We start from the raw sequence: 27,982 nt of genomic DNA, 5'->3' as shown, positions 1-27,982 counted from the left end.
AAAACCTTTATCACTAATCCTCATTCATAGTTTTTAAATTCAAAATGTTGTGGTTCAAAATGCTAAAAGTGGATATTCTTCTTTTAATTTATCATATAATCTTAAATAATCCGTTGTGAAATAATTTCTTATTTAAAAAATATAACATGTACAATGTTTTCCTTATGTTGTCGTACCTATGTTTTGTAATTTTGATACTCAAAAAATTAATATTTGGAACAAGGATAAAAAAAGCACTTTCTAAAAGACACAATTTAATTAATTAAAAGAAATATTAAAATACGTTATACAATGTACTTGTTCTTAGTACTTTTTCTGTGAGCCGTAGTATTTTTGGAGGTAGGTGGGAAGGCCGCCAAAGTATCCCAGACCGTAGCCGTATCCAGGGTAATCGTCACCTAAAAAGATTTAATCATTTTTAAATGTTATAAATTATAGTAAATTGTAAAGTAAATTAGGAAATTAGTTGCATTGCTGATATTTATTAAGAAAAAATAGAGTATATGTACTATTTAAATAAGTGTCTTAAAAAAAGCTACAGTGAGGGTTAAATCATTAGTAATTCTAAATCTGCATATTTATTAATTTAAGGTGAAAAACATTACAATCATTTTTAAATGCTATAAATTATAGTAAATTGTAAAGTAAACTAGGGAATTGGTTGCATCCCTTATATTTACTAAGGAAAAATAGAGTATATGTACTATTTAAATAAGTGTCCTAAAAAAAGCTACAGTGGGGGTTAAATCATTAGTAATTCTAAATCTGCATATTTATTAAAAAACCCTATTTTGCTGTATTCTACTCCACCCCATTCTACTATCTACAATAGTATAATAGAATAAATATGCATATTTATTCACCTTTTTTTAAGGTGAAAAACATTAAAATCAATTTTAAAAAGAAAAAAATCTTATAAAGCTTTAGTTTTCAATAGAAATTATATTTTTCTTATTACTAATTCAGGTTTTCGTCAACTTCAATAGTTTAAATGATATCAGTGATTTATATTCTTGTAACATTAAGTGTGAATATTAACAATTATCTACTTTCTTGTATTGTCGAAAAGTATTATTTTTCTATTGATAAATCAGGCAAAAGGTCAATTTAAATGAATACACTCAGCCTCTAAAATAATTATTCGAAAGGTAAACAAATAATGAATATCCACTTACAATACGAAAAATGATGGTTTTAAACCTAGATTTACAGAAAAATTTGTCGAAATCTTGCCAAATGAACTGGATTTTAATTCGCAATTATATGTTAAATGCTGATATCAATTATATTGAGGTAAAGATTAGTAGTACATTTAATTATATGTGATGCCAAATAAAACAATTGTAGATAGTAGAATGGGGTGGAGTAGAATACAGCAAAATAGGGTTTTTTAACTCACTCCTTCGAGAAGGTACGATTTAAAAAAATGCGAAATCCAAACTTGTCAGAAAAAGTATCTTCTTTAATTATGCGTGTGTAATCAAAATTGAAGTCGTTTTTAACTCGTCGTTATGTTGTGTGTATGTCAGTAGTCACCGACTTAGCCCTTTCAGACCAACTGGAAGCAGTTGCCCTTGCACAAAGCAATAAAATTTAAATATTTGAAGTTATTTGAGGAATTTTAAAAAAATCTCTACGCTGTGGCAAAGTTTTGTTAGATGTTTTCCAATTTCACAAAAATTGTTTCATTTAATAAAATGCTAGAAAAACGAAAGAAATATGGACGAAAACGTTTATAAATATTTGAGATTGTATAAATTTATTATAACCTCTGTATACAATATTTTTTGTTGTAACGGTGAGTTCCTTTTGTGAGAAATAATAGAGAAAAAACCTTCGTTGAGTGTTTCATTATCTTCTTCGATATTAAACCGAGAAGGTCCACGTTCTCAACGCTTTTGAGAAGAAACTCGCCGTTCACTCGAATCACCAATGTAAAATAGTTTCCCCTTTGTATGTTGTTTCTTTTTACCTTTTTGGCCGTCACCGTTACCGAGGGATCCGAGTCCGTCTATGTAGCTGTAGACGGGTATGTCAAAAGAGAGACCGCCATTGCCACCTTGGCCGTACTGCGTGTACGCCTGGAAACCACCCTCGGGTCCGGCCCTTCCGATTTCTCCATAGCTGCCGAAGTAGGTTAAGCTCTTTTGGACTGGCCGCATCGGAGGATAAGCCAGGCAAAGGCTCGGCCAGAAAACAAGAGCCTGAAATAGTAGTTAAAAAAGAGTTACATTTGTTGTCCATTCTCCCGCGCACAATCTGCCAGGAGCGTCGTGGCTCCTTTTATTCGTTCTAAAATATCTGTGCACTGACCCAGTGCTGAAGATTGCGAAAATCTGAAAGATAAAAACGGCGAAAATAAACAGACCCAAATGATCGGAAACGACCAAACTACAGGTTGATCTGTGCATAATATCTCAAAATCTATACTATCATGGTGTTTCCGGATTATTGGATAAATGAAACTTGGAAAAATTCTTATTATACGAAATTTAAAAATAGAAAAACCGGTTTAGACCAATTTCTAATATTTTTCGCTTATTATTTTTCAAAATTCAAAAACGTATTATCTTAGAGCAATGTCAGGATTTGCAAACGTGTCAAATATGTACAAGTTTGTGATTATCTAAGAATGCATTTGGCACTGGTTGGGTTTGAATTTATATAGAATTCTTTAAACTGACATTTGCCACCTAAATTTAAAAAAAATCGTTCACTTACTATAAGGTGATTAAGGATCTTCATGACAAACTAGTGATTTCATCATACCTCCTCTTTTTATATACGACTCAAGACCGACCTTTTCTTACTTTAAACATCGAATATCCGTGAAAAGCGGCGGCCTTAGGGAAATTCTTCAATTTCAAGGTATGTTAAAAGCCGAGCGGAAAAAGACGATCAAGTAGAACAATCATCAATATCAGCAAATACCATTCATCCGCTGTTCGCTAGTTTTTAATTTTTTACCACTATGAAATAGTGTTGTTTCCATAAAGTTTTACAATCACCAGCCTTTTTACAGAACCCGGTTGAGGCATCAAGCGGAAATACACGGAATAGCTCTGCCTAATCGCTTGGATTATCCATGACGCCCGTTTTAAACTTACTGAATTTGACGCTTGTCCACACTCTCTGTTAATACATGACATGGCTGTTGTGTAATAATAACATTAACAACATAAGTGCGGTATGGGTATTATGAACGTATTTTGTAATATTTTCATTCAACTTCCTAAATCACTCCAATCCAGGTTTATTATAAAAAAATAGCAAATAAATAATACGTTAATACGAACAAATCCATTGGTTACATACAAATTTGCTTTTGAATATGCTAAAAAACATAAAAAGTTTATTTGCTTAATAACGAATTTTAAAATTAATTCGAACTTCATTCTACTCAATTAAATAGTTGAAATCAAGAGCAATATTTGCATATTGGTCATAACAAGATCACACACGGATTTTTTCTAATGGGAATGCCACAACCCCCCATTGTGTTGAGAACTTAGCACGGTAGAGCACATAATAACAGACTGCAAAAAAATATTGTAATTTTAAGTCTGCAAAGAAAAAAATACGACATCGACAGCAGGAACATATCGCAGATTCAATATCCCAGGGTCAAAATTTGTACCTTTATGTATGTGATATGTGTTATTTATTGGAACGAATGTATTTATTTGCGAGAATGGAATAATTTCCCTGAGGAAAATCGAGTACTCTGGAATAGTGTGAATGTATTTATTAGCGCAAATGAAAGGGCTTTTACCAATTACCCCGTGGAATAAAGAGTCTTCGGGGTTATTTTAATGAATTTGGGAATGTAATTTATTAGCGTGAACGGAGGGGCTTATCCTCAATTATTCCAAGGAATATAAAATACTCTGGGGTAGAGTGAACGATTACCAGACTATTATGCTTTCGTGTATATTTTTATTATAAGTGTTATTTTATCCACAATTGATGAGGCTATGAGGTACAGAATGGATAGCATAAACAGGATAAACAAAGAAAGAGTCGGTTAAAAATAATCAACTTTGCACAACATAAAAATATAAATTTATGTTTAGTTATTAAACACAGCCAATATTTTTATTTGCATTCTCTTGTACGACGATCTTCTTAATTATTCCAACAAATCCGTTTAACAAATCTATTACTGATTTTTTTTGGAATGGTGTTTGCCTCAAAGTATTTTAGTTAAATCAGCTAATTTGTCGTTCGTTGCTCAAAACTGAAATATGTTTTATGTTTTGCTGTACAAATTAAGCCGTACATTTTAATTAGAATCTATTGAAAGGCGTGTGGTTTAATGACTGCTCACCGAATTGGCCAAGTTCTAAGCATGATTTTCTATTAAAAAAAAGATTAATGCTGAATGTTGAAAATATAACTTAAATTATTAAATTTACTTACAAATGGAGGCTACGGTTCAACCATTTAAATTATGTTTTGTTGGATGGATACATGCATTCGTTCTTGTGAGCGTTCTAGCCAATGGATCAAAAACATAATTATTAAAATTTAATCATTTAAAGACTCTTTCAAAATATAATTTTCTGCCTCGGCTCTCCTTGTATTTTAAAGTTTAAATGTCAATCGGTTCGTGCTTTTTTCGTACGATAAGTACGTATATGAGGGTTCGTATTTACACCGACTCGATGTATATGTAGAAACTTAGAAACCATACTACAAACAAAAAATGTGTAATAATACAATTATAATTCGTAAGCACCCTTTTAATGCGCTTTAAGGTAATAATAAATTTTATATCAATAAAAGTTATAGATTTTTAGAAACATTTTTTTCTGATGTCTGGAGTTACAGTTAAAACTTCATAACTCCTCTGGATTTTATCCAAATTCTACCTTATTATAACATCTTTCAATTAATTAATCTTTATGTAAGGTATTGGTTGAGATAAAAAAGTCAAGTGTCACGAGCGGGATTCGAACTCACGACCTTCGGCTAAATACGCCGCTGCTGTACCACTTGAGCTATCGTGACTTTGATCCATTGGGATACTTGACTTGTTTATCTCAACCAATACCTTACATAAAAATTAATTAATTGAAAAATGTTATTTAGTCAATCGGACCACGAAATCTAATGAACTTATCATAACAGTTAGAAAGTGGACGTATTTACATTATTTGCCATTTCAATTGAGCATAATAAGGATGAACAACAAAAAAAAAAAAAAAAAAAAAAAAAAAAAAAAATCTCGAACGTTTTACTCTTTATCCCAGTTGTATTTTATTTATCGAGAATATATTTGTGCCAATAAGTGGAGTTCATATATGTTGAAACCGGTATAAATTTTCAGGAAGAATAGTTAGGTCGTTTCAAAGTTATCTCCAGTTTTGTTCTTAACGAAAAAAAAACGGGTATTTGAAGGCGAATAAATTGAGAATTTTTCCTCTAAAAATTTGAATTCAAGGTTTTTTTGATGTACAAAAACTAGCACTATCTGCGAGTGTTGTTAAAGAATTTTTAACCTAGTTTGCTGCCTTGCTAGGTCACAAAATAAGAATACACACCCAAATGCAAACACACAAACAAACACACACACACACACACACACACACACATAATATCTATACCATTGCTACCCAGCAAATCCAATTTTCGCGTAATGACAGAGCGAGATAGAATCAGAATTGATTGAACATATAGATAGATTATTTTGTTGAAAAGGTAGACAGGCAAAAATTCAGAGAGATGAATTTGGGAATGTTAATGTCTGTGTAAACAGATAATATTATTTTCAACCCAGTCATCCTTAAAATTATGATAGTGGGCAAAAGGACTATTTATTTGTTTCAGTGGTCACCAAGAAAAATGTCGAACTGTTATGTAAAGTACAGTTTAAAAAAAATTCAACAATTGTTTTCTTGCCTTAGTTTTGTAAAGACGTTTCGAATGTTATCCTTATTATTACTACAATAAAATACTTAATCTTGTTTCTATCTGATGTAATTGATTAAACACTAAGGCCAAGGATTAGTGGAAAATTATCCCGGAAGGCTCTCAGCCGACTTACGCAACAGAATTTCGGTATTAACTTTTTTATGCCTATTGTTATTCATTTTCAGGCTGACTTGCTTCATCATTATGCAGGCGTGAGGCCCCCGTCTCGATACTTCCAAGGATTCACTTACCGTCTGTGCTATCTGATTCAACTGAAAAATGGAGGAAATATACTTGTATATATTTGAATCAGATAATGATAATACATATAATAGAAATTACCTCCTGCTTCTTTCGTACAGAATAATTTAAGCTAAATTGTTCGCCCGGTTGTAAATTTTCAAATAAATTATACCGTGGTGTAAAACATTAAGAAGTACAAGTAAAAAGTAATTTCTGTTGTACGGTCAACTACTTGTGAGAAAAAATAAAATTATTATTAAGATTTGGATCGTTTTAAAGAAAACCTCACGAGAAGAGGCTTATTCGACTGCATCGTAGGTTGTACAGTTCTTGGTGCCACTAAGTTCGCATATCAGATTTAGGAAATTTACATGAATAAAATTAGAGTTAAGTGTGGTTTTAAATAGATAAGACTATAAACCAAAAATGGAATGTAGAATCAATCATGTCATTTTTACTGTTAGGAATATGGCTACCTATCTTCTTGTAACAAGAACACAGGTAATTTATTAAAAACCAAATATCATAGAAGTCATTAAAATGACGAATATTTCTTAAAGGACAACATAACCTAATTTCAAACGAAGGAGTCCTAATGACAATAAAAACAAATTTAGTACTTTGGTTCAAAACTATCAATTACACAGTCAGGGGAAAAAAATAACAGTTGGAATAGTCCATACCTTTTTTTGTTCCTCGTGGATGTGCAGACAGAGAATGATGTGTCAATGAACAAAAGCAACCACGCGCTTATATTCTTATATACTTAAACTTCAATGAATTTCACACTCTTACTTCTTTTTCTAAACCTTCAAAAATCTCAAAAATTCGGAAAAGTCGGAAAATCTCCTTACGAATGCTTTAACGCTTGAATTTATATGATACAATTTTTTTTGCATTTTCCATGCTGCTAAATTAAAGAACTAATAAAGCATAGTTACGTTAACTATCGCCATAGTCACTTCTTTTATGAAAAAAAAAAAATCCAGTTTAACCGATCATTGAACAGTTTTTTATTAACATGTTCCCTTTAAATAGATTACATGTTTTTCTTATAGTGATGATTATAGTAATATATTGATAACTTTGTGTAAATCACAAGGAACTCGGAACTGATGAGCTAAACTTAACTATTCCATAACAAATCAATAAATTATTTTAAAATAACACGACATCTGATTAATAATTTAATCATTTCATTAACTTATTAAATTCACTAGTTTTTCGTGGTCCGCTCGACCAATTAATATATTTCAATTAATTAAGGTTTTTAGTTGAGATAAAAAAATCAGTTCGAACCCACGACCTTCGGGGGCCTTCATCAGAAGTTACGATAGCTCAAGTGGTAGAGCAGCGGCGTATCTAGCAGAAGGTCGTGGGTTTGAATCCCGCTCGTGATAGTGACTTTTTTATCTCAAATAAAAACCTTAATCAATTGAAACATTTCATTAACTTTTAGTTTTGATGACCGTTTTGATTTTGGAAGCTCTCAAATTTGTCCTTCGTCACCGATTCCTCTGGACATGCCGGGCCACCTGTATCCCTTCTCAGCTGCGGCCCGAATCAAATCAAAGACAAGTTGATTGTAAATAGTTCAATAAAAAATAATAATAATAATAATTCTTTATTGTCGGATGTCAAGCCATACATTTCGGTAGATACAATTTAAATGTGGGTAACTAAAAGAGTTTCCTCGGTTAGAAAAATGGAAAATATAAAATGTATTGAAAACGGTCCAACCTCCGATTAAGATATGAGTAGAGAAGAGCAAGTTGACATAATCAAAGACAAATTTTCCTGGCCAAGCAATCTATCCTGTTATACATATAACAGGGAAGACCTATTTAGTTTATTTAAATTCAAAGCTCGTTTTTATGTCCCTTTTCTCCACTAATTCCTTAACAACCATCTAGGAAATAGGAGGGTTGTTTAGTGCCAAAACAAGAAATCCTACGCTCCATTTGGAATTATGTTGAGAGTATGGCGGGTCCGCCGGTATAGGGTCTCGGGATAGGTAAGGTTTGGCGAGGAAGGAGGAGAGTAAATTAAAAATAAAATTGGTACTTTTGCGGAATTTTTTAAAGTACAAACTAATAACTTCAAGGATAAGCGAGAATGGCTGGGATTGTTTCGATCAACACCGAAACACTAAATGAAAATCAGGATGAATAATAATAAAAATAATAAAATACGTCCAGGTGATGGAATATTACAAGGAATTATTATTTGTAGATTGTGAGATACCGTCTGGTGTGACGTAGGTTTTAGAAAAACATTTTCTTTATCGTGCCAACGTTTCGATATTTAGAGAGATCATCTTCAGGGCTCAAAGTGTATGTTTTCTGTGTAGATGTGTCATTCTTGTGTGTCGTGTTGAGGGGGCCCTCTGTTCATAGAATCCCATGTTCTTTGTTCTTCTCGTGTAAAAATGTGTGGTGTTTAGTGGCCGTCAATGATTATTCGGAGATCGTGAGATGCGGTCTGATGTGACGTAGGTTTTAGAAAAACATTTTCTTTATCGTGCCAACGTTTCGATCTTTATTGAGATCGTCTTCAGGGCTCAAAGAGTGGTTTGTTTTCTGTGTAATTTGGCACTCTCAACACGACACACAAGAATGACGCATCTACACATTACAAGGAATATTGTTGTTTGATGGCTTCAACAATTTAAGTATCTAGAATTTAATTTGTTGAAATCACCTTCACACCATTTGGCACCATAAGATTAGCACCACACTTTATGATCTGATGATGACGAGAATAAAGATCGAAACGTCGGCAAAAAAATGAAACAGGCTTTTCATTTTTGAGCGCACCTCATGTCTTCAACAAATTTTGAAACATAAGGTCGCATTTCTAGGCTACATTTTTAAAAGCATATGCTTTAAAGCAACAATTTAAATATAAGTAAATATTTTTCTTCTAAAATAAAGGAGTAAATAATATGCACCAAAAACTAATTTTTTGTTGCATACAAAAATCGTTTCATTTATTAAACAATAATTAAAGGGTCTTTGGTGGCCGCAACGGTTTAGTTTAGTCTTTGACACGGCTCATCACTGTAAGTTAAAGGTCCCGGGTTCGAATGCAGGGGCCGCTGACATAATTACAATTTTTTAAATATACCGGCACCCGGAGGGTTCATATGATTCTCGTAGTTTAAATAATCTCGTTTAAAAAAGAAAAAGAAAAATTATAAGCAATCACATGTAATATTGTATATTGTAATACGTAATAATAGTATAAAAAATATTTTTAGGAATAAATTGTTTTTACTATTATCTGCGACCCAACATGTTATATACATATTGCTACCAACTAATTGATCAATGCAAATTAAAAAAATATATAATCCGCCGTATAACACTTTTAAAAAAACAAGGAAAATTGATAGTTCAATTTATATGTATCCCTTATTCGAAACGTTGTCTCTCCTTATGTTATCCAAGAAATAATCACCGAAAAACAAAAGAGGAAAGTGGAATAGTCGAAAGGTTGTTTAATTTTTGCAGCTCTAATAAATCATAGGCTCATGTTTATACTTACACATTCCTGAAGGGGTGTCATTACAAAGTTTGTCAGACGTCCTCAGCTGTTATGCAACGGCGATTTTTTTTCTTCTTCTTTTCTTTTTTGGGGAAAATCAAATCGGTCAGTTGCTCTCGCGGTTTTTACAATTTGCATGAACCTCGGGTCACGTACCCGTTTTTCATGGTCAATGTCGTTTCTCGGTTTCCGCAGCCGTCCCCTCGGAAAACACCACTATATAACAGCCCCATTATGGAAGGACGGTCCACAGTTGACGCTTGAACAGCACGACCGACTCAATTAACGAAATGGCCTTCGCTAAGATTGTTGTAAGTACCATTCAAAATTAAAATTGAAAAACAAAGTTTTTTGAAAAATTTCAAGTCAAAATGATATCTTCTATATACATACGCTAAAGACTGTACGATCTCAGAAATTAAAATTACAGAGATACATGTATATTTGTAAAATGTTTTTGTATGGCGAAAAGGAGGCATTGTTTAAATAATTTAAGACATATCTTTTTTGAAAATTCTTCGTGTAGTCTACAAAATAAAGACTTTTGATTTAGCCATTACCGATCATTTTTTCTTTTACAGTAAAAATTCAATTGCTTTAATATTCAATCGTTCAGTAAATCTTTTGACTTTGATTAAGATATCGCGAAAAACTCCGTTTACCGGCGACAATTGGGATTAAGCGGAATGTAAAAATCGAACGATCTTAAGCCAACTAGGATTTTTGACCAAATCAAGACAAATCTCTTTTAAACTTTCAGCTTGCCCTTGGCTTCATTGCCGTCGCTTTGGCAGCCGGTGTCGAGAAGAAACAGGACATGCAGACCGACTCGACCTACGGCTTGGGTTACGCTTATGGTGCTTACCCATACCACGGTCTCGGGTACGCCAAATTGGCCTACCCTGGCTACGCATACGGATACGGCTACTACCCTCACGCTTACAGCCACGGTAAGGACCAAAAATATACTTAAACAATTCTAAATTTGTATTAATACGATTGAAATTTCAGCTTACGCTTATCCCGGAGTCGCCTACGGAAAATACCCCTATGCCTACGGATACTACGGTTGAATGGATGCCACCTGAACGATCGCTTTCTGAAAATAATTATTTAAAATTTGTACAGATGGAAGTTTTAAAATAAAACAATTACATTACAATTCTTGATGTCTGTTTATTTTAATTTCATTTTTACAAAAATTACACTTTGTTGTTGTCTTTATGTCTTGTTGTCTTATTATATTGCACCATGTTGTAATTTCTGAAATAGTGTACTATGGTCATCTTCTTCTACATTTAGTTGTGAGTATAAATTCTCCACTAAAAAATGGTAATTGTAAGTGTACAATTAAATCTTTTATATTTTTAATTGTTTATTCCATTTATGAAAATTATTTTTCCCGTCAAGTTTACAGCATCAAAATTAGAGTGAATTATTAAAAAAATTAAACGGAACTTACATTAGCACCATGAAAAAATGATACTAAGGTCGTAGGATCAACGGTCTAAGGAAAAGTCGAAAAATATTAAACACGACTGTCTGAGCGTCCTTGCTAACGAGCACTAGGAACCGACAAAAAAATATTTTCAATATTTTTTTAAAATAATTTATACTATTGTTTTCTCATTATATCGATATGCTTTGTTATGCAGGATAACAAAATAATGCCCAGAAATGTATTCAATGATATTAGATATATAAAATCATACAAAAACTAAAAGACGATCCTAATGAAGTAGGACAAGAATATGATTTATAAAAGTTTTAAATTCGTTTTAAGCACCCTTTAAGGTTCGCAAATAATTTTATGGCAATAAAAAATATTCATATTTAGACTGCATTAGCCAGGTTTAATTTTTTTCTCAGATCTACGCTGTTTCAGTTAAAAATGCATAAATCCTTTTTGTTTACATTTTTTCCACTTTATAGGTGTTTCAATAGGAGAAACATTCAGAGTCAGAGAGAGAGAGAGAGAGAGAGAGAGAGTGAGTGAGATTTACATCTCTCTCTCTCTCTCTCTCTAAAATTTTCTTTATAAAGAACACCTTATAAAGAGGAAAAAATGATTTCCAGATGGATATTAATACATAAAGATGGGGAGAGAGAGAGAGAGAGAGAGAGAGAGAGAGAGAGAGAGAGTGATTGAGATCCACATCTCTCTCTCTCTCTCTCTCTCTCTCTCTAAAAGTTTCTTCTATAAAAACACCTTGTAAGGAGGAAAAAATGATTTGCAGATGGATTTTAATACAGAAAGATGGAGAGAGAGAGAGAGAGAGAGAGAGAGAGAGTGAGAGAGAGAGAGAGAGTGAGATCCACATATCTCTTTCTCTCTCCCTCTTTCTCGCTAAATGTTTCTTCTATAAAAACACCTAATAAAGAGAAAAACATGATTTACAGATGGATATTAATACAGAAAGATGGAGGGAGAGAGAGAGAGAGCGAAGAAAAGGCGGAAAGAAGGAGAAGAGAGTAAGAGAAAGAAAGAGTTAGTGGGACAGAGATAAAAAAGAGAGAAAGAAAAGGGGAAGAGAGAGCGAGAGAGATATGTACTGAAAAAATATATGGCACCCTAATTAACGCCAAATACAGGGTGTCCTTTTTAGATGGCCCAGATGAATTTCCCTTGAACCAATGTTGCTATCAAAAAATACTTGTTTAATATTGTTTAACTTTGTCATTTTGACCTAATTATAATCCCATCGAACCATTGTTTTCAGAGTAAAAAATTGTTTAAAATAATGTGTCAGAATGTCGTATTTGAAATTTTGAAGATAAACTTGGCCTGACGTACCCATAAAATTTTTCTCGAAAAAAGGTAATCATTTGAAACTAGATTATTTGGAGATCAAGATTAACTAACGGTCACTAAAGACCAACTTGAAACTAGACTGAAAAATATTAAACATGTATTTTTTTATAGCGTTATTGGTTCAAGAGAAATTCGTCCTGATCATCTGAAAAGGACACTGTATAACAGATTTGGAAAGTTAGTTTCCTATGTAAATATATGAAATTATCCTGGCTTTTTATAAGTTTAATTGGATGAATTCATGCTTTAATGTATTTTCCTTTGTTTTCATCACCAACAAAAACAACCTCAAGGAATTTCGCAGATAGTAAGGAAAAGTCACCACACGCGCTTCACAGTAATTAGCTTAATAAATGGCCGGGCAATTACAAGACGTTGACACCACTAACAAGCGCTTTCAGGAAAACAATTTTGTACGAGGGTCGGGATGTCCTTTCTTGGGAAGACCAGTGTCACAGGTGAGTACGTTAAATGCAGATAATGAATCAGAAAAGGAAAGTTAATTATTTTTAACGTAAATTTAAACAATGAAAGTCCTTGAGCAGATGAAAAGTTGTCAAGCAAAAATGTTCTAAGTATATGTTTTCTTAGTGGAAAAACAAATATTTCATAGTTTATCGTTTTATTCTTAATACATTTTTTATTTAATACTTTAGATTTTCATTAAAATCTGTTTTATCCAAATGAATTTGGTATATTATTATTGTGATTCTCAACAATATTATTGGTAAAGTAGTTAACGATTTAAATAGAAGATTTATTGTTTTGAACCAATTATGAGATATAAATGGATCCGTAGCCATGGAACAATGAGAATAATTCTTTTTCTGACCAATTTTTGTCCTACTGCAAACAATAATCAAATAAAAACATTCATACATCATGTTGAGGGTAAAGAAGAGGATTTAACTGCTGAGCTTGGAGAGGTGACACTCTACAAATTATAAGAAAACATAATAACGGCTGGATTTATTTAAGATAAAATATCGGTGAATATACTTAAACTTAACACAAGAAGAAATCAGAACAGTAGCCAAAACTTGGAATTGGGCAAGCCTTATTATCAAAGTAGTCAAAGGATGTCCAAAAGAATTATTGAATGGGTACTGAGAAACTGCAAAAGAGGTAGAAGTACTAGTAGTAGAAGCAAAAGGACTACTGGAACGAGTGTGAATAAGCTGTGTGGACTTGGCTTGTAGCAAGAAAGGGTGGAAGAGAAGTTCTGAGTGAATTGCTCTGTAAAGAAAGGTTTGGTGTGTTCATGTTATATTTGTGCAATTTGAACCTGTAATTTATTAAATTCTAACGTGTTTGGAATCTGGTTTCTGGTCAGGTAGAGAAAGAAGTAGACTTCGTGATCACCTTCCATGCTTTCGGCCTTTATAAGACCATCATCAGAACCTGAATAAATATTACAATTTATAGTTATTCAGATATCGTGAGATGCGGTCGGGTGTGACCGCATCTCACGATATCTGAATAACTATCGATTAACGGTCACTAATCTCTTACACATTACAATTTATATTATTACGTTTCATTATTTCATTAATTACAAGTTTTTTGTTTGGTTTAACTTACAACATTCTATTTCTCATATTAACATTTAACTCAATTATCCCCTGAATTAGATTTTATATCAATAAAGGTGGTTCTAATTGTTATATTATTATAGTAAAAACGTTCAAATTATATATATTTTCATTTTTAATTATTTTTAATGCATTTTTTAACAGACATATCGTATGTAAATCCCGAAAGATGAATGTTTATAAATGTATTTTGTTCTAAAACTTATTCTTGTAAATTTTTATTGTCATCGGCCACAAGGGTCAATTACCTTTCGGTTCAATTTGTGCTTACTTGACTGAAAGAACGGAATTAGTTGAAATTGCGGCTTTTTAGCGCCAAGACCCTGCAAGCTTTGTCCGATTCACGGTCCAAGACCGGTCATGATAGGGAAAGACCGGAAGGCAATATGTTATAAATCCTATGAAAATTCGCTTCCTTCGCCAGTATCATCCCGGCAATGAATTACGAGATTGCGGTAAGTTAATCTTGAATGTTCACAATTTTACTGGTCGAGTATGATTTTAGTATTGAGTTTATTTTACTTCATCTGATATGAAAAGCTAATTCATAAATTACGAAGGAAGGAATACACCTGAAAAACTCTTTTTGTTTCTTGCAATCTCGTTTTCAAATTTTTAATTTTTTACAGGATATTTTCATATTGACATAAAACCATGGATGCCAAGAAAAGCTCTCCCCCTCCCTCCCTCTCCCTCACACTTTCTCACTCTCTTTCTCTCTCTCTCTCTCTCTCTCTCTCTCTCTCTCTCTCTATCTCTCTCCTCTCTCTCTTTCTCTTTCTCTCTCTCTGAAACACTGCTTTGTGAGACAAGTGTTGTTTAGGAGTAAGTTTTTCAATTTTCCAATCCAATTCTCTCTTTCTCTTTCCTTTTCTCTTTATATTTTTCTCTCTCTCACTCTCTTTCTCGTTCTCTCTCTCTTTCTTTCTCTCTCTCTTTCTCGCTCTCTCTCTCTCTCTCTCTCTCTCTCTCTCTTCTTAGAAATATGCGCGTGTCTGTTATTCTTCTAATCCTAAATCCAAATCGATCTGTTTAACAATTCGTTTGTTTCAGCTAATCCTTTGCTTTGTGTCGTCCGTCTTCTGCGTTTTTTCCAAAGAGCAAACCCAGGACTTGGACGCGCAAGAGACTTTAGGATGGATGCTGCTGCCGCACGGACCGTTTGCTCAGCACAGAATCAAAAAGAATCTGCAGTCACTTTCTTTGCTCGGCTACAGCCTTGGGCATTACGGTTTCCGACCCTTAGGCTTGGGCCACTTCGGACCTTGGCACTACGGTGTGGGAGGTAATTTTGGCATGGAATACGACGGATACGGACATTTCGGAGGATACGGCTCTATTGGACAAGGTACAGTAAAAAACATGTATCAATAATGTTTATAAGTTGCTACTAATTACCTAACTTAATACGTCAGATAATTTGACTGTAAAAATCACAATAGACAAAATGTAAGTATGCACATGGTGTCAACTTACCTTCAAATTTGAATGGTTAAATATTATAAACAGAAAAATTCCAAATAAGATAGAAAATTAAAGAAAAAATACACAAAGTATGGCTTGCGACGTCAAAACTTATTTAAAAAGTTCAATTAATCTATCTTACAAAATCACTGAATTGGTTAATTATCTAAATTTAATGTTTCTGTTTTGCCAATTGCTAAAGAACAAAAGAACAAGAATAAAAGGCTGTCATAATTTTTATATCAATAATATTTTAAATAAACATATGAAACCGTCAATGGTAGGAGCCATGTCAAAACCTCATTACTGTACGGTAAGTGTCCCCAGTGTTTACAGATGGGCTTTTTTCAAAAAATACCGAAAACCAGGGAGTTTATATGAGCGTATTTCAAATCAAAATAGTATATGACAGCACCAAGGAAATTTATTTCCAGAAGAATTTTCTTCAAATCCCGTACATCAAGAAAACAACATGAATCAGGTTGAACAGGGATTGTTTGTTTGGAACTGTTGAATATTATTGCGTTAAGATAAGTCCAGGGACATTATTTGTAGTCTTCCTTTTGTTAAATATTATATGTGACTTACAAAACGTTTTAAAAGTTACGTGTTTTTAAGGCCGTACAACAATTGAATGCAACACACCCGAGAGCTTTGTTAGTCAGAATTAAGTCAATGTCGGGCTTGACTTAAAAAGAAAAGAAAATAAGCACAATTTTTTCAAGGGATGAATCATAATTGTCAATGGATCAAAACTCAATTCTGAAAGAAACTATTATCAACCGTAAAATATTGAAATTTTGGTTAAAAATTTGTGAAAATGAAGCCTATGTACGTTTATATGCTGAATTATTACCTATTTTGTCATAAAAACAAGTTCATTTTTAAAAATAATTAGTCCATTTTATGGAATAACATGAGAAAAGGGATATTAAATGCACAGTGAATTAAATAATAATTAGCAATGCAGTAACATGAGCGTTACTGGTAATTTTTATCGTTAATTTAACGTTTAACGTTAAACGTTTTAAGAATGTAGTTTACGCATTCTGAAGTATGATGTTGAGAAAGCTGAAATACAGTTAAGTCACGCTATTCGATCCCTGTTAGAATTAGAAAAAATTGTATAAACTGAATAGTCGGAATAATCCAAAGGAAGCAGAAGGAAATGGTAATATAAGGTATACGTAGGTATCGATAGAAAAACCTATTAATATATTCATTTATCATATACCTAATAAATAACAATAAAGAGATAAATAAAAAACACAAAAAATAATCCTGTAAGTATCTACATACTACAAGGATTATTGAATATTATGTGGTAGTATGAATGCTACCCAGAACAACTTGATTAAAATATATATATATATATATATATATATATATATATATATATAAATATATTTTATGCAAGTGGGATTACAATATTTAAGGTTTTATCCTTGACTGACGAAGCTCTGATTTTTGACGAGGCGGGCAACAGGAAAAAAGAAACGAGGAAGTTATGTTTACATCCAATTGGCGTGAATATAGCACGGTTGCATGGTCCGAAAAACTATTTGAAGATAACAAAATGCCAAATGGAAAAGAAAAGAAAAGAAGTAGGAGAAGGCTGGCATTTATCAGTGTAGTTTGGCAGTCTTAAACTATCTACAATATTTTCTATCTACAATTTTATGAATAAAAAAATTATAATTTAGATCACTCACCTTTAGGGGAAGAGATTATTTAAAAGAATGTGCCTTTATTGCAGCTAGCAAAACTCTAAAACACAAACCGCTGAAGTGAATCCCCGCATTTTTTATGAATGCATTAAACTGATGATTCTACTTACTACAGGCTGTCCCATAAACAAACTTCAATGCTTCACGTGTTATCCTACATGAAATGAAAGTCTCTATTGTCCAAATTCTGATTGTTTACTGTATTCGAGATGTGTGGTGATTAGTGACCGTTAGTCGATGATTATTCGGAAATCGTGAGATGCGGTCTGGTGTAACGTACGTTTCAGAAAAACATTTTCTTTATTGTGCCAACGTTTCGATCTTTATTGAGATCATCTTCAGGGCCTGGATTTACAAACATTGTTTACATTTAAGAAATACGTAGTAAAAAATTTTTTTTTTATATTCAATCAAAGTATTCGAGATGTTTGACGTTTCGCGTCAACCTTTCACGACTTTCTCATAAAATGTTAGTTCTACTGTAAATTTGATAGCATCAACGAAAAGAACATTAAAGCTCATTAAAACATGACATTTTTTCTTGTTCTAAACGTTCTTGTCTAAAGTTTAAGTAAGATTTTCTTGGTGCTGTAACACTGACTGATGGTCCTTACAGACTTAAGTACTTATCAACTTTAAACACGTATACATAATTTTTAAAGTAAACTATTGCAAGGGTAACATTACCGTTTAATTGATAAAAAAATCAACTTTTCTGTTACAAATGGTTTAAAAGAATTAGTCATTAGGATTTCGAAACTTCATTGAAAAATATATAAAATAATCAAGCCGATCAGTAATGACAAATAAGTGGTGTTTAGTGACAGTTACTTGATGATTATTTGGTAGTCGTGAGATGTGGTCTGGTGTGACGTAGGTTTTAGAAAAACGTTTTCTTTATCGTGCCAACAATTTTACAAATACATGTAGGATGTGACTAAAAAAATTGTACAATGTTAAAAATTTTTTCATTTTTTTACATCCTACATGTATTTGTAAAATTTTAACAATGTTTATAAATCCCAGGCTCTGAAGATGATCTCAATAAAGATCGAAACGTTGGCACGATAAAGAAAATATTTTTCTAAAACCTACGTCACACCAGACCGCATCTAACGACCTCCAAATAATCAAAATGACAAATAAGTTAATTTAAGTTATTTCGTTTGCTGAACGATAAAAAAAAAAAACAATAAAAACAAATCTAATAACGTTTTCAATGCTCATTTCATTGATATAATGAAATGTACAGTTGGGTTGATATTTTATGAGTTGCGGGGGGCATTTTAAAAAAAAGTTTGGAAAGGTAGAAGTAACTCGAAAAGTGAAATACTCGAGTACAATTGAAAATCAGGCTTTAAACATTAAAGACTTTTAGTACTATTTCATAAAGGAAAAATTCCTGAAGATTGAAGTCGACGGGACACCCTGTATATGTATAAAGGTACATATGTATGTGCAAGATATATAAATCGATAGTTGTAAAAACGTCTAGACAGATAAATTGATGAACATAGATCTTGAAAGTTGTAGAGACAAAAATTTAACTATTTTATATAATTATGCAGTTATATAATAAATAGTTGTGTGCTCTGCAGATGAAGTGTGATGAAAAGATTATTGGTAGTTAGTCATTGAAGTTAATAAACCTACATAATTGGATTAAAAAATGCACAGAAAGATAAGTAGATAGTCAGGTATACAGTTGGTCAAACAGACATTTGTATGTAATGGTCGTCCAATTTTAAATGTACTAGTAAAATTGTCAACCTTTGTGTCAAAACGCCGGAAAGCAAATATTTAAAAAAATCCATTGATATTTTATTAACGCACACATTGAAATAAAAAAGGCAAATAGTTGCAAAAAATGAAATAATGTAAAATTAGTGATGATCTTAGGCAAATATCTCTTCTTCAGTGTAAGAGAGGTGTGTCCATGCAAAGAAATTGTAATAAAATTTTCCAATCCAATAATGCTTTCATATTACACCAAGCTTCATATTACCTCAATATAGCCTAACGTTAACCAAGAAGGTTTTGAGCTGATAGAACCCATCGGTGAACAAGTTGAACCATTCATTGACTTACTATTTGAAATTCCTTGCGAGTAACGAAAATTTTCAATAAGAAATACTAACAAGCAATAAATTGTACGCGTACTGTTTGCTTTGAAGTGATTTTTTCCAGCCTGCCTTACACGTCACACGGCGTAAAAATTCTGGAATAGTCTAAAGTATTCTATTTTTTGTCTGTTTGAAGGTTACAGATATTTGCCCAAATTCGGCCACCCGTACGGCTATTATGGAGGAGATTACGGCTACAAATACTAGTATTATTGTTGAAAAATAAATCAGGATGTTTTCTGTCTACTTGTGTTTTTTATTATTACGACCCATTCAAGAAAACGGAAGATAACATTCCCACAATTATTTACGGAAGCGGTGACAAACCTAGAGGTCAGAGTCGCATTGATAAAAGAGAGAAATATAGAGGAAAGAAGAGACATACTGGTCAAAAATATGAGTATTAAAAGAGTAATTTTTTAATCAATAATTCACTAATTTTAATCATAACGCCACCAGCAAATCATGATGATCGGAAACGATTGATCCACTGGTTAAAAAACATCGAAGACCTCAACGAAATTTCTACAATTGCAAGACTGATAGAATATTCACTCAAGCGAATATCGATGTACGCAAAAAACAATTATTTATTCAGACTAAAAGAATTCTCAATTTTTTCAAAATTCTAAGCGCAAGCATGACTACTTGCAAAAAGTTATTTTGAGTTAATTACTTTTCTTAGTGGTTGGTAGTATCTATTTATGGATAATTTAGTCCATAAAAAAACAATTATGTTTATGTCGTGGTTGGTTCCATATTTGTTAATTTCAAGAATCAAGAGATTGATTTTTTATATTTTTAATTTTATTTCCCTAACTTTATCTCTTTCCTTCCCGGCAGATTCCTCAACTAATAATCAACAAATATAATTTTTATTTTTCATTTAAGCCAAATTGATTTTAATTTTAACGATCTTAATAAAAAAAACTTCCGGAAACATTTCTGTAATTATACTTGGATCGTCTTAAACAAAATAAAAAATAAATAGCAGGTCAAGATGATCAAAGACGATGAAAACGCAAGTTTTCAACCTTGCAGCCCTCAAGAAAATGTCTAAAGTTTGTGTGATTGTTAGATTGATAATACGCAACCAATTATCGGCATATTCTGATCAATTGAAATTGCAATGTTTTCACAAATGATAATTTAATAATAAACCTTTTTTTCTTTTTTTTTGCTATGTACAGTTTAACACGCTTTTTAAAATCCTAAGGTTATCCATGGCTTTGTAATTAGATTTTAAAAACAAAAACAAGTCTGTTTGCGATCCTTCACCGGTTTTGAGCAACCGACTATGGCAAAAGTACGGCCACATGAAGCGCACGTTTCATTTAACTTCGTGAGAACTTCATTAGAGTATTCGATACATTAACAGTTCTTCCTACTCTTTTGAATATATGTATGTGAAACTATCTGAGGCCGAACAATTGTTGAAAAACAAACCACACGTTGCGTAAATTGGAGAAGACCTAAGGTCGTTTTCGTCATGGCCATTGATGGCATGAGTAGAGGTGGTCAGCTATATAACCAGTACGGTCGACTTGTTTCCGTCAGTCACGTGTTTAACATGGGTTTTAAGGAGTTTATTTTTGTGAGTATCGTGCTATCATTCTGAAGGTTGATCGACTTCATATTTTTCACGATGGGCTTTTGTTTGGAAGGTGTTCGCATTAATCGCCGTCTCTACGGCGGAAAAGGGTCCAAAGGAATCGGCGGATCTGAAAGCCGATACCTCCTATGGCCTAGGTTACGCCAGTTACTACAATGACTACGACGACTTTGACGGATACTACGGAGGATACGGTAAGTACGGCGGACTTGGTTACGGCGGCTACGGTGGCTACGGTGGCTACGGAGGATACGGCGGTTACGGCGGATATGGCGGATATGGTGGGTATGGCGGATATGGTGGACATGGAGGTTATGGTGGTTACGGAGGATACAGAAACGGTTACCGGAGGTACCACAGTTACTATCCGAGATATGGAAGCAACTACTACTACGGTAAATATATATTTTTAAAAATATTTAATAAAATGATATAATGATTCAGAAATCGTGAGATGCGGTCTGGTGTGATGCAGGTTTCAGAAAAACATTGAATTGAATATAAAAAATATATTTTTTGCATTGTGTAAATTCTCTTTTTCCCACATCCTACATGTATTTGTTAAATTTTAACAATGTTTGTAAATCCCAGGCCCTGAAGATGATCCCAATAAAGATCGAAACGTTGGCACGATAAAGAAAATGTTTTTTTGAAACCTACATCACACCACACCGCATCTCACGATTTCTGAATAATCAACGACTAAATATTTATATAAGTAGTTATTTAAAATAAAAATATTTTTTTATTTAATAATAATATATTTTTATTATTTGTAACATACATAAGTTTCATATGATTCATCCAGTGAATAAATAATTTACATAGTGCATATTTAATCATATAAAAAATTTAACGTTAACTTTATCATGAGAATCATTTGATACTGAACAGATTTTCAAAAAATTTTCCCATCTTATGTTATAAAGAAAAAAATATTCGTTTGCTTAGTTGAAATAAATGCACGTACAACTTTAATAATGCAAGGAATAACCTTTATAGCACTTAAAGATCACTCTTTGGGAGGTGCATTAGTTTTAGACATTGTAAATACGGCTTTGTTAAAATTGTAAAGTGATTAAATTTCGTACTTATAATGTAAAATATGTTATTCTGTGTCCTGAACATTTTTGTCTTGTGTATAAAAAGAAGTATACGTATGTATTATTTATTTATTGATCATGTAGTGATAAATTCTTGACAATCGAGGGTAATCCTTATGAAAAAAATTACTTTACGTTTGTAACTTAATCTAAATTTTCATTTATGATTATTCCGTACATTAATTGAAGCCGTTTTTTTTCTGATTGGTTTATAATTTAGATTATGACGATTACCCGAGTTACAGCGGCTACGGCGGATATGGCAGGAGCTACTACCGTAGGAATCCTTATTCGAGCAGTTATTACGGAGGACATTATTTATAATAAATAATTAAAAAAGGTTTTTCCTTGAAATTTAACCTGCCGTTATTGAAACTTTATGTATTATTTGTTGGCAATACATTCAGAGGTGCCAACGTTCAATAAAGTTACCAAGATGTTTTTTTAAATATATAGAATATAAAATATTTTTTGTTGTAAATACAGTGTTTAAAACCGATCTCATTTCTTTAACCCCTTTCCCGAATCTAAACATACCTTAAAGTCCAGGAAAATGTGTAAAATATAACTGAATCGTGGATATCTTATGACGATTTGGCGAAATCAAAATGGGTAAGAACAAAAGCAAGAAAAATGAAGATAAAACGTCGGTCGAAAATAATAACAAATCTGTAAATTAAAATGTGAGGAATGCCAGTGATGTTTGCACATCAGTATGGTGAATTCTCTCGTGGGCTTATTTGCTAACTACAGAGCGACGTCTAGGAATTTCAAGCCTGACATTTTTCCTTTTTTTTTAAAACTGTAAATTCCTTAATAATAACGTAAACATCAAAATTACCCACTCTATCTCCAAAAAGATGAAAAATTTAAAAAATATAAATTGAATTTCATAGTATTAATTTTTAAGTTTTGTAATCCTTTTAGTTACAAGTACAATTGTAATAACAGTTCATCCACGGTCAGTCTTCAAATGATTAACAGACTGATGAATAGATATATGCTTAGATAAAAACAAAAATAAATAAATCGATAGCTTATGATTTTTCCTTCTTGAAGGTGGGATAATAGGTCATCTCAAAAAAACCACAACCACTTTTTATCCACAACGTTTCCGATTTATTTTAATCCTTCCTCAGGTGAGTTAACGCAATGGTTAAAACAGTGGTCGTCTATCATTAATATTTTATAAAAGTTTATTTTAAAACAGAGCCAGTGTGGTACATATTTAAGTCTTTCAGACTCAAATAAATCCGAAACGTTGTGGATAAAAACTGGTTGTGGTTTTTTTGAGATGACCTATTATCCCACCTTCAAGAAGGAAAAATCATGTCAAACTGTTGAGGTCGAAATATAAGAAAAAATCGATAGCTTTACTCTTTCCTGTAACATATGTCCGGCTAAACCCCACTTTAGCTTCTTTGCCACCTTGATGACATCCTCACATTTAGTTTTCTCTCTTATAACCAAGCTTTATAATTTTTTCAATTTGCTGATTCCTTGCATGCTTCGTTCGATTGCTCTTCCTGCAGTAGTAACACCATCCTTGTGTGTCCTGGCCCAGCCAATGAGCCTATCATCCAACTTTTCCAAGCTATATATTTGACAACCGGGTAACAACTTTAACCAGTTATATATATTTTTTCAATTGAGCCAGTTGGTTGCAAACCAACTTAACAAATTAAAAAGTTAAAAAAACGAGGGAAATTAGATGTGAAAATTTGACTTTTATAAAATGTGAGAAGTGCTACAATATCGTTAAACATAAAATAGTGCACAAAGCACTAAACATATAATAAAATCAATAATAATATAAAAAATATAAAACAGTGGAACGTGACATGATATATTCATCTTTCTAGGAGGTCCGAAGTCGTCGAATACATTGTACTATTTGCAGCGAATTCTTTAATCCGTTTTCTATGCATAAAAATAACGATCGGATCGGAGTCACGATAGGTCAAATGGTAGAGCAGCGGCGTATTTAGTCGAAGATCGTGGGTTCGAATCCCGCTCGTGACGCTGACTTTTTATCTCCACCAAACCTTTCATAAATATTAATTAATTGAAAGATGTTATTAGGTCAATCAGACCAGGAAATAGAATGGATATAATAAGCAAAACGAAGTATAACTTAATTAAAGCTCTTCGTGGCCATTTCATTTGTCGCCGAGAATCGAATCCCGATTATACGACATTTGAAAAATGGCAAAAAGGAGGGAAAATTCTCTCTCGTCAAACATACCATGAAATATAATGGATTTGAAAAAGAAACCACAAAAAACGATAGTTTGTACAATCATGTTATCTTTCTTTATTTGTATTCATTTTTGCATTTTCTCCATTTTTTCTTTGATTGCTGCAGCTACCAAACAAATTATAAAATTTGTCGGAAGGAAATATACAAATTATGTATCAGTATTTATTAAATAAAACTGACATTGGCTTGTTTATGGAAATATATATTGTTATTCTGCCAGATTATCAAGACATGCAAGGACCTTTAAGCAATGGACTTTAATGTCTCGGTTTCTTTGTAATTTAAATAAAACCTTGGGAGAAACACTTATTAGATAATATTATGACAAGAATAGGAGAAAAATCTGCATAAAGTACTTTTAAAAGGAGTGTTCACTCGTTGGAGGCTTCGCGATGTTCATTATACATAATAATGAAGAAAATAATATTTTCTTATTTGTTACAATTTTTCAACAGATAATATATATATATATATTTTTAATAATGATATTTTACAAACAAATAGAGGGTCAAACTTTAGTAATTTTCATACTGTTGACACGTCTAGCTTCAAAGTGTTAATATGCTATTTTGAACCTGAATTTTCACAAGCAGAATAAACATTTCTAGTCATAAATTAACGATTTGCTCAGCTTTTGTTTGCTAAATTAAATATTCAAATATTGAATCTTTAAGTCTAATGCTAATTACCGAAACCAACTTTATTTCATATTTTTTCATTTCATTCATCGTGAAAATACTTCTTAATTAGCCTTTAAAACTACACCACTTTACACCTGGGTTCTACAAATTAGAAACATTAAGTTTAAAAAAATATCAAATAACATAATTATAGTTTGTGGGACAATTCAAATCAGGATAGATTTAGGATGCATTCATATTGAAAAACCTGGGTTCGCCAACAAGTGGCATTGATAACTTGTCAAAATGGTTTGCCTTTAAAAATCCATTATAAAATGAATTTTTGGATAATGTTTTTCTTCTCGGGGTCAATTATATTCTCTCTTTTGTAAGAGTCTGTGTCTCTAGCACATCAGGGATTACGCTTTGGTTAGTTCCATAAAACGCTTAACAGACAAATTTGTGTCTAAGGTTTTTCCACTTTTTTAAAGTGACATTTAAATAGGCAATGGCTAGTATAAAAGCCTATTATTTTCCTTAATATTCTAGGGGAAGAATTTTGATTCCTCTTTATTTATGACGAGGTTAAATTAGACTTATTTATTTATTTTGAACATAGAAAATTAATCCATTGTAGTTATTTTTTCTCCATCTATTTGTTCTGTTGCTTTTTTTGTGTGGCGAATTGCGTTCTTGTCTAAAGGGAGAGAGGGATGCTCCCGATTTGGATTGTTCATCATTCTATTTGTTGTCTTCAGCCTCCTCAAATCCTCCCACCCGCATTAGAGTTAATTGATTTTGATTTCTTATGAGTTGGGGATATGTATAGACATTCTCAGATTAGCTTTGGGTTGAAGATGGAAGATTCAAAAGAATCCTGCCAGTTGGATGGCTGAGAGTTTGAACCATGTAGTTTAATAATTATTAGAATTTATAATCTGTCATTAAAATAACTCTGATCCCAGTGATATCATAATCTTACCAACTTTTCTGTCTGTCTGGAAAGCTGAGTTTACTGGCTTATTGAAATAATGTTAAATAAATAAAAGGTTTTAATTATATAAACCGACTTGTCTTTATAATAAGCGAAAACTTAAACTTAAATCGTGTACCCCTTTTTATGCATATCTGTAAATTAATAGCACATAAATTATCGAATAAAACTCAAAGAATAACAAATAATAATTAATACAGGAGGAGAACAAACCTTATAACGATGGATTAAAGTAAAAACAAGTATCAGTCGGTTTTGTTAATTTTTAAATATAATTAAATTGTATTGACATATTGATACAATTGACAGGTAGTCCGTACTTTTAGTAAGGGGTAACAAATTTTGATATAATTCTTTCGAACATTTCAAAAATATCGACATATGTCCCCCCCATTTTTTTTTCCTTTTTTTAAATTTTTTATTTTTTTGGGGCTTCCGACATCTAAGTCATTTCAGCCCCCAACTAAGTCTATATTCTATTTACACTTTCGAACATTACATTCATACAAATAAATTCATTCATACACATAAATACATCCGTACAGTACACTCATTCCGTTTGGTCGGTGGAGTACTTGATATTTCTCCACCAACCTATACTCAAACTAATCTTGATTGGGGTCGATAGAGTACTTTTATAAATATTCCGCCAACGACGCTCTCAACGTTCGAGGGGCGATGATGACTTTTTTGCACCCTCAACCTTCGCCATTCACGCTAATAAATACATGCACTCAGACAAAACATATAACACAATACATAAGTCATGTTATATACAATAAAAAAAACCGATTTACCCTAAAAAGCGGAACAGGGGACTCTGAAACTTGCTGCAGTGCTCGAGTACCATCCTCAGATTGGATGGCATGCCTACACGCTCCCTGTACGGAGCCAAGGCATGGCATGTTTCTAGTATGGGACACATCGAGCAACCTTTCTCTGCCTAAGGGGCACCTGCGCGGGCTTTGTCCCAAGAGCAGGTGCCCGTGTGTCAACCGCGTATGGCCTATTCATAATCGCTTTTTTCCACTAATATAATATATTTTATATACATGATTAAATGCAAGTAAAAGAAATATGTACAAGCCACTGGATCTCTAAGGAATTTCTCAATTCTTTGACTCTTCTTGTACTTAACGTTTAAATGGAATGTATACAATTTATAAAATCATGTAATGTATTTTTAAATGTAACTTATAGGATTGTGTAAAAAATAAGGTTCAAAACGTAGATGAATACCTACAGAAAGGATGAAAATTTAAATTAATTCATACATACTTTAGAAAAGGTGAAATAGAAACGATTGTACATGTAAAATTACAAAATATTGCTCTTGCAGATAATCTTGATAGGGTTTCAACAAAAGTGGACAAATGACAAGGAAAAATGACCAAACCTTGTTGTTTTTGTTTAAACAAAAACCTATGAATAAATCTCAAACCACAATCAATTGAGGAATACGGTCACATTACAAAATTGAATATATTTTATTATTAAAAACTTTTATTTATAAAAATATTTCGAAATAAATTAGGTCTAACATTTGTAATTGCTTTAATCCTAATGTTTCAATATTAAAATATTATATTTATAAAATATTCATTTCTTCTAGAAGCCCCTTGGGGTTAAAAAATTAATTAAGTAATTTTGAACTTTTATTTAAACTTATTATATAATTGTTTGACTATGATGAGTTTTAACAGCATTTTTTCATTTTGTAATTAATCCATTGTTCCAAATGGAAATTCAAATAGATTAATTTAACCCGATAAGAATAAATTATATTCAAATCTTTTGGGAAAGGAAATTTTTATTTTTAATTGTTGCCGTGTTAGGACACAATGACCCCCCCAAGGGAGATGGCGTTAAGGTGATAAGCTCTTGTAAAAGTAAGCTTTGCAACAAGGGGACAAAAACTTCTTTCATGAAAGATAGTTATCATTCAAGGTAATTTGTCACAGAAATAAACAACA

At 32.3% G+C, this 27,982-nt stretch overlaps 4 protein-coding genes across 4 annotated transcripts; 3 read left to right on the top strand and 1 right to left on the bottom strand.

Annotated features, from left to right (window-relative positions):
• Positions 1–302: 302 nt before the first annotated feature.
• Positions 303–2,765, bottom strand: LOC106668957. Its single transcript, XM_014398180.2, has 3 exons — positions 2,722–2,765; positions 1,973–2,204; positions 303–398 (listed from the first exon to the last, which is right to left on the bottom strand). Exons 1-3 carry the CDS (start codon positions 2,743–2,745, stop codon positions 304–306), a joined length of 351 nt encoding a protein of 116 aa, XP_014253666.1. The 5' UTR covers positions 2,746–2,765; the 3' UTR covers position 303.
• Positions 2,766–9,931: 7,166 nt separating this feature from the next.
• On the top strand, positions 9,932–10,864 carry LOC106668984 (lamprin 0.9-like). Its single transcript, XM_014398211.2, has 3 exons — positions 9,932–10,013; positions 10,463–10,652; positions 10,714–10,864. Exons 1-3 carry the CDS (start codon positions 9,993–9,995, stop codon positions 10,773–10,775), a joined length of 273 nt encoding a protein of 90 aa, XP_014253697.1. The 5' UTR covers positions 9,932–9,992; the 3' UTR covers positions 10,776–10,864.
• Positions 10,865–14,444: 3,580 nt separating this feature from the next.
• LOC106668956 (glycine-rich protein 3-like) lies at positions 14,445–19,643 on the top strand. The gene is made up of 3 exons (XM_024228170.1): positions 14,445–14,561; positions 15,160–15,454; positions 19,557–19,643. Exons 1-3 carry the CDS (start codon positions 14,544–14,546, stop codon positions 19,625–19,627), a joined length of 384 nt encoding a protein of 127 aa, XP_024083938.1. The 5' UTR covers positions 14,445–14,543; the 3' UTR covers positions 19,628–19,643.
• A 1,246-nt stretch (positions 19,644–20,889) lies between these two features.
• LOC106668973 (prisilkin-39-like) lies at positions 20,890–22,634 on the top strand. Its single transcript, XM_014398196.2, has 3 exons — positions 20,890–21,014; positions 21,085–21,427; positions 22,356–22,634. Exons 1-3 carry the CDS (start codon positions 20,910–20,912, stop codon positions 22,457–22,459), a joined length of 552 nt encoding a protein of 183 aa, XP_014253682.2. The 5' UTR covers positions 20,890–20,909; the 3' UTR covers positions 22,460–22,634.
• Positions 22,635–27,982: the final 5,348 nt, after the last annotated feature.

The sequence above is a fragment of the Cimex lectularius genome, unplaced genomic scaffold (assembly GCF_000648675.2).
Source record: "Cimex lectularius strain Harlan isolate CLEC.00 unplaced genomic scaffold, Clec_2.1 scaffold249, whole genome shotgun sequence".
Lineage (NCBI taxonomy): Eukaryota > Metazoa > Arthropoda > Insecta > Hemiptera > Cimicidae > Cimex > Cimex lectularius.
The sequence above is the reverse complement of the archived record's forward strand: the minus strand, read 5'-3'. Positions and strand labels throughout refer to the sequence as shown.

Coding starts and splice junctions, on each gene's coding strand:
- LOC106668984 (XM_014398211.2), top strand. CDS start 9,993: ATGGCCTTCGCTAAGATTGTT. Junction 10,014..10,462: donor TGGCCTTCGCTAAGATTGTT/GTAAGTACCATT, acceptor TTAAACTTTCAG/CTTGCCCTTGGCTTCATTGC. Junction 10,653..10,713: donor CCCTCACGCTTACAGCCACG/GTAAGGACCAAA, acceptor TTGAAATTTCAG/CTTACGCTTATCCCGGAGTC.
- LOC106668973 (XM_014398196.2), top strand. CDS start 20,910: ATGGCCATTGATGGCATGAGTAGAGGTGGTCAGCTATATAACCAGTAC. Junction 21,015..21,084: donor GTTTTAAGGAGTTTATTTTT/GTGAGTATCGTG, acceptor TTTGTTTGGAAG/GTGTTCGCATTAATCGCCGT. Junction 21,428..22,355: donor TGGAAGCAACTACTACTACG/GTAAATATATAT, acceptor TTTATAATTTAG/ATTATGACGATTACCCGAGT.
- LOC106668956 (XM_024228170.1), top strand. Junction 15,455..19,556: donor ATACGGCTCTATTGGACAAG/GTACAGTAAAAA, acceptor GTCTGTTTGAAG/GTTACAGATATTTGCCCAAA.
- LOC106668957 (XM_014398180.2), bottom strand. CDS start 2,745: ATGAAGATCCTTAATCACCTTATA. Junction 2,205..2,721: donor AGATCCTTAATCACCTTATA/GTAAGTGAACGA, acceptor CTACTATTTCAG/GCTCTTGTTTTCTGGCCGAG. Junction 399..1,972: donor TAACGGTGACGGCCAAAAAG/GTAAAAAGAAAC, acceptor AAATCTTTTTAG/GTGACGATTACCCTGGATAC.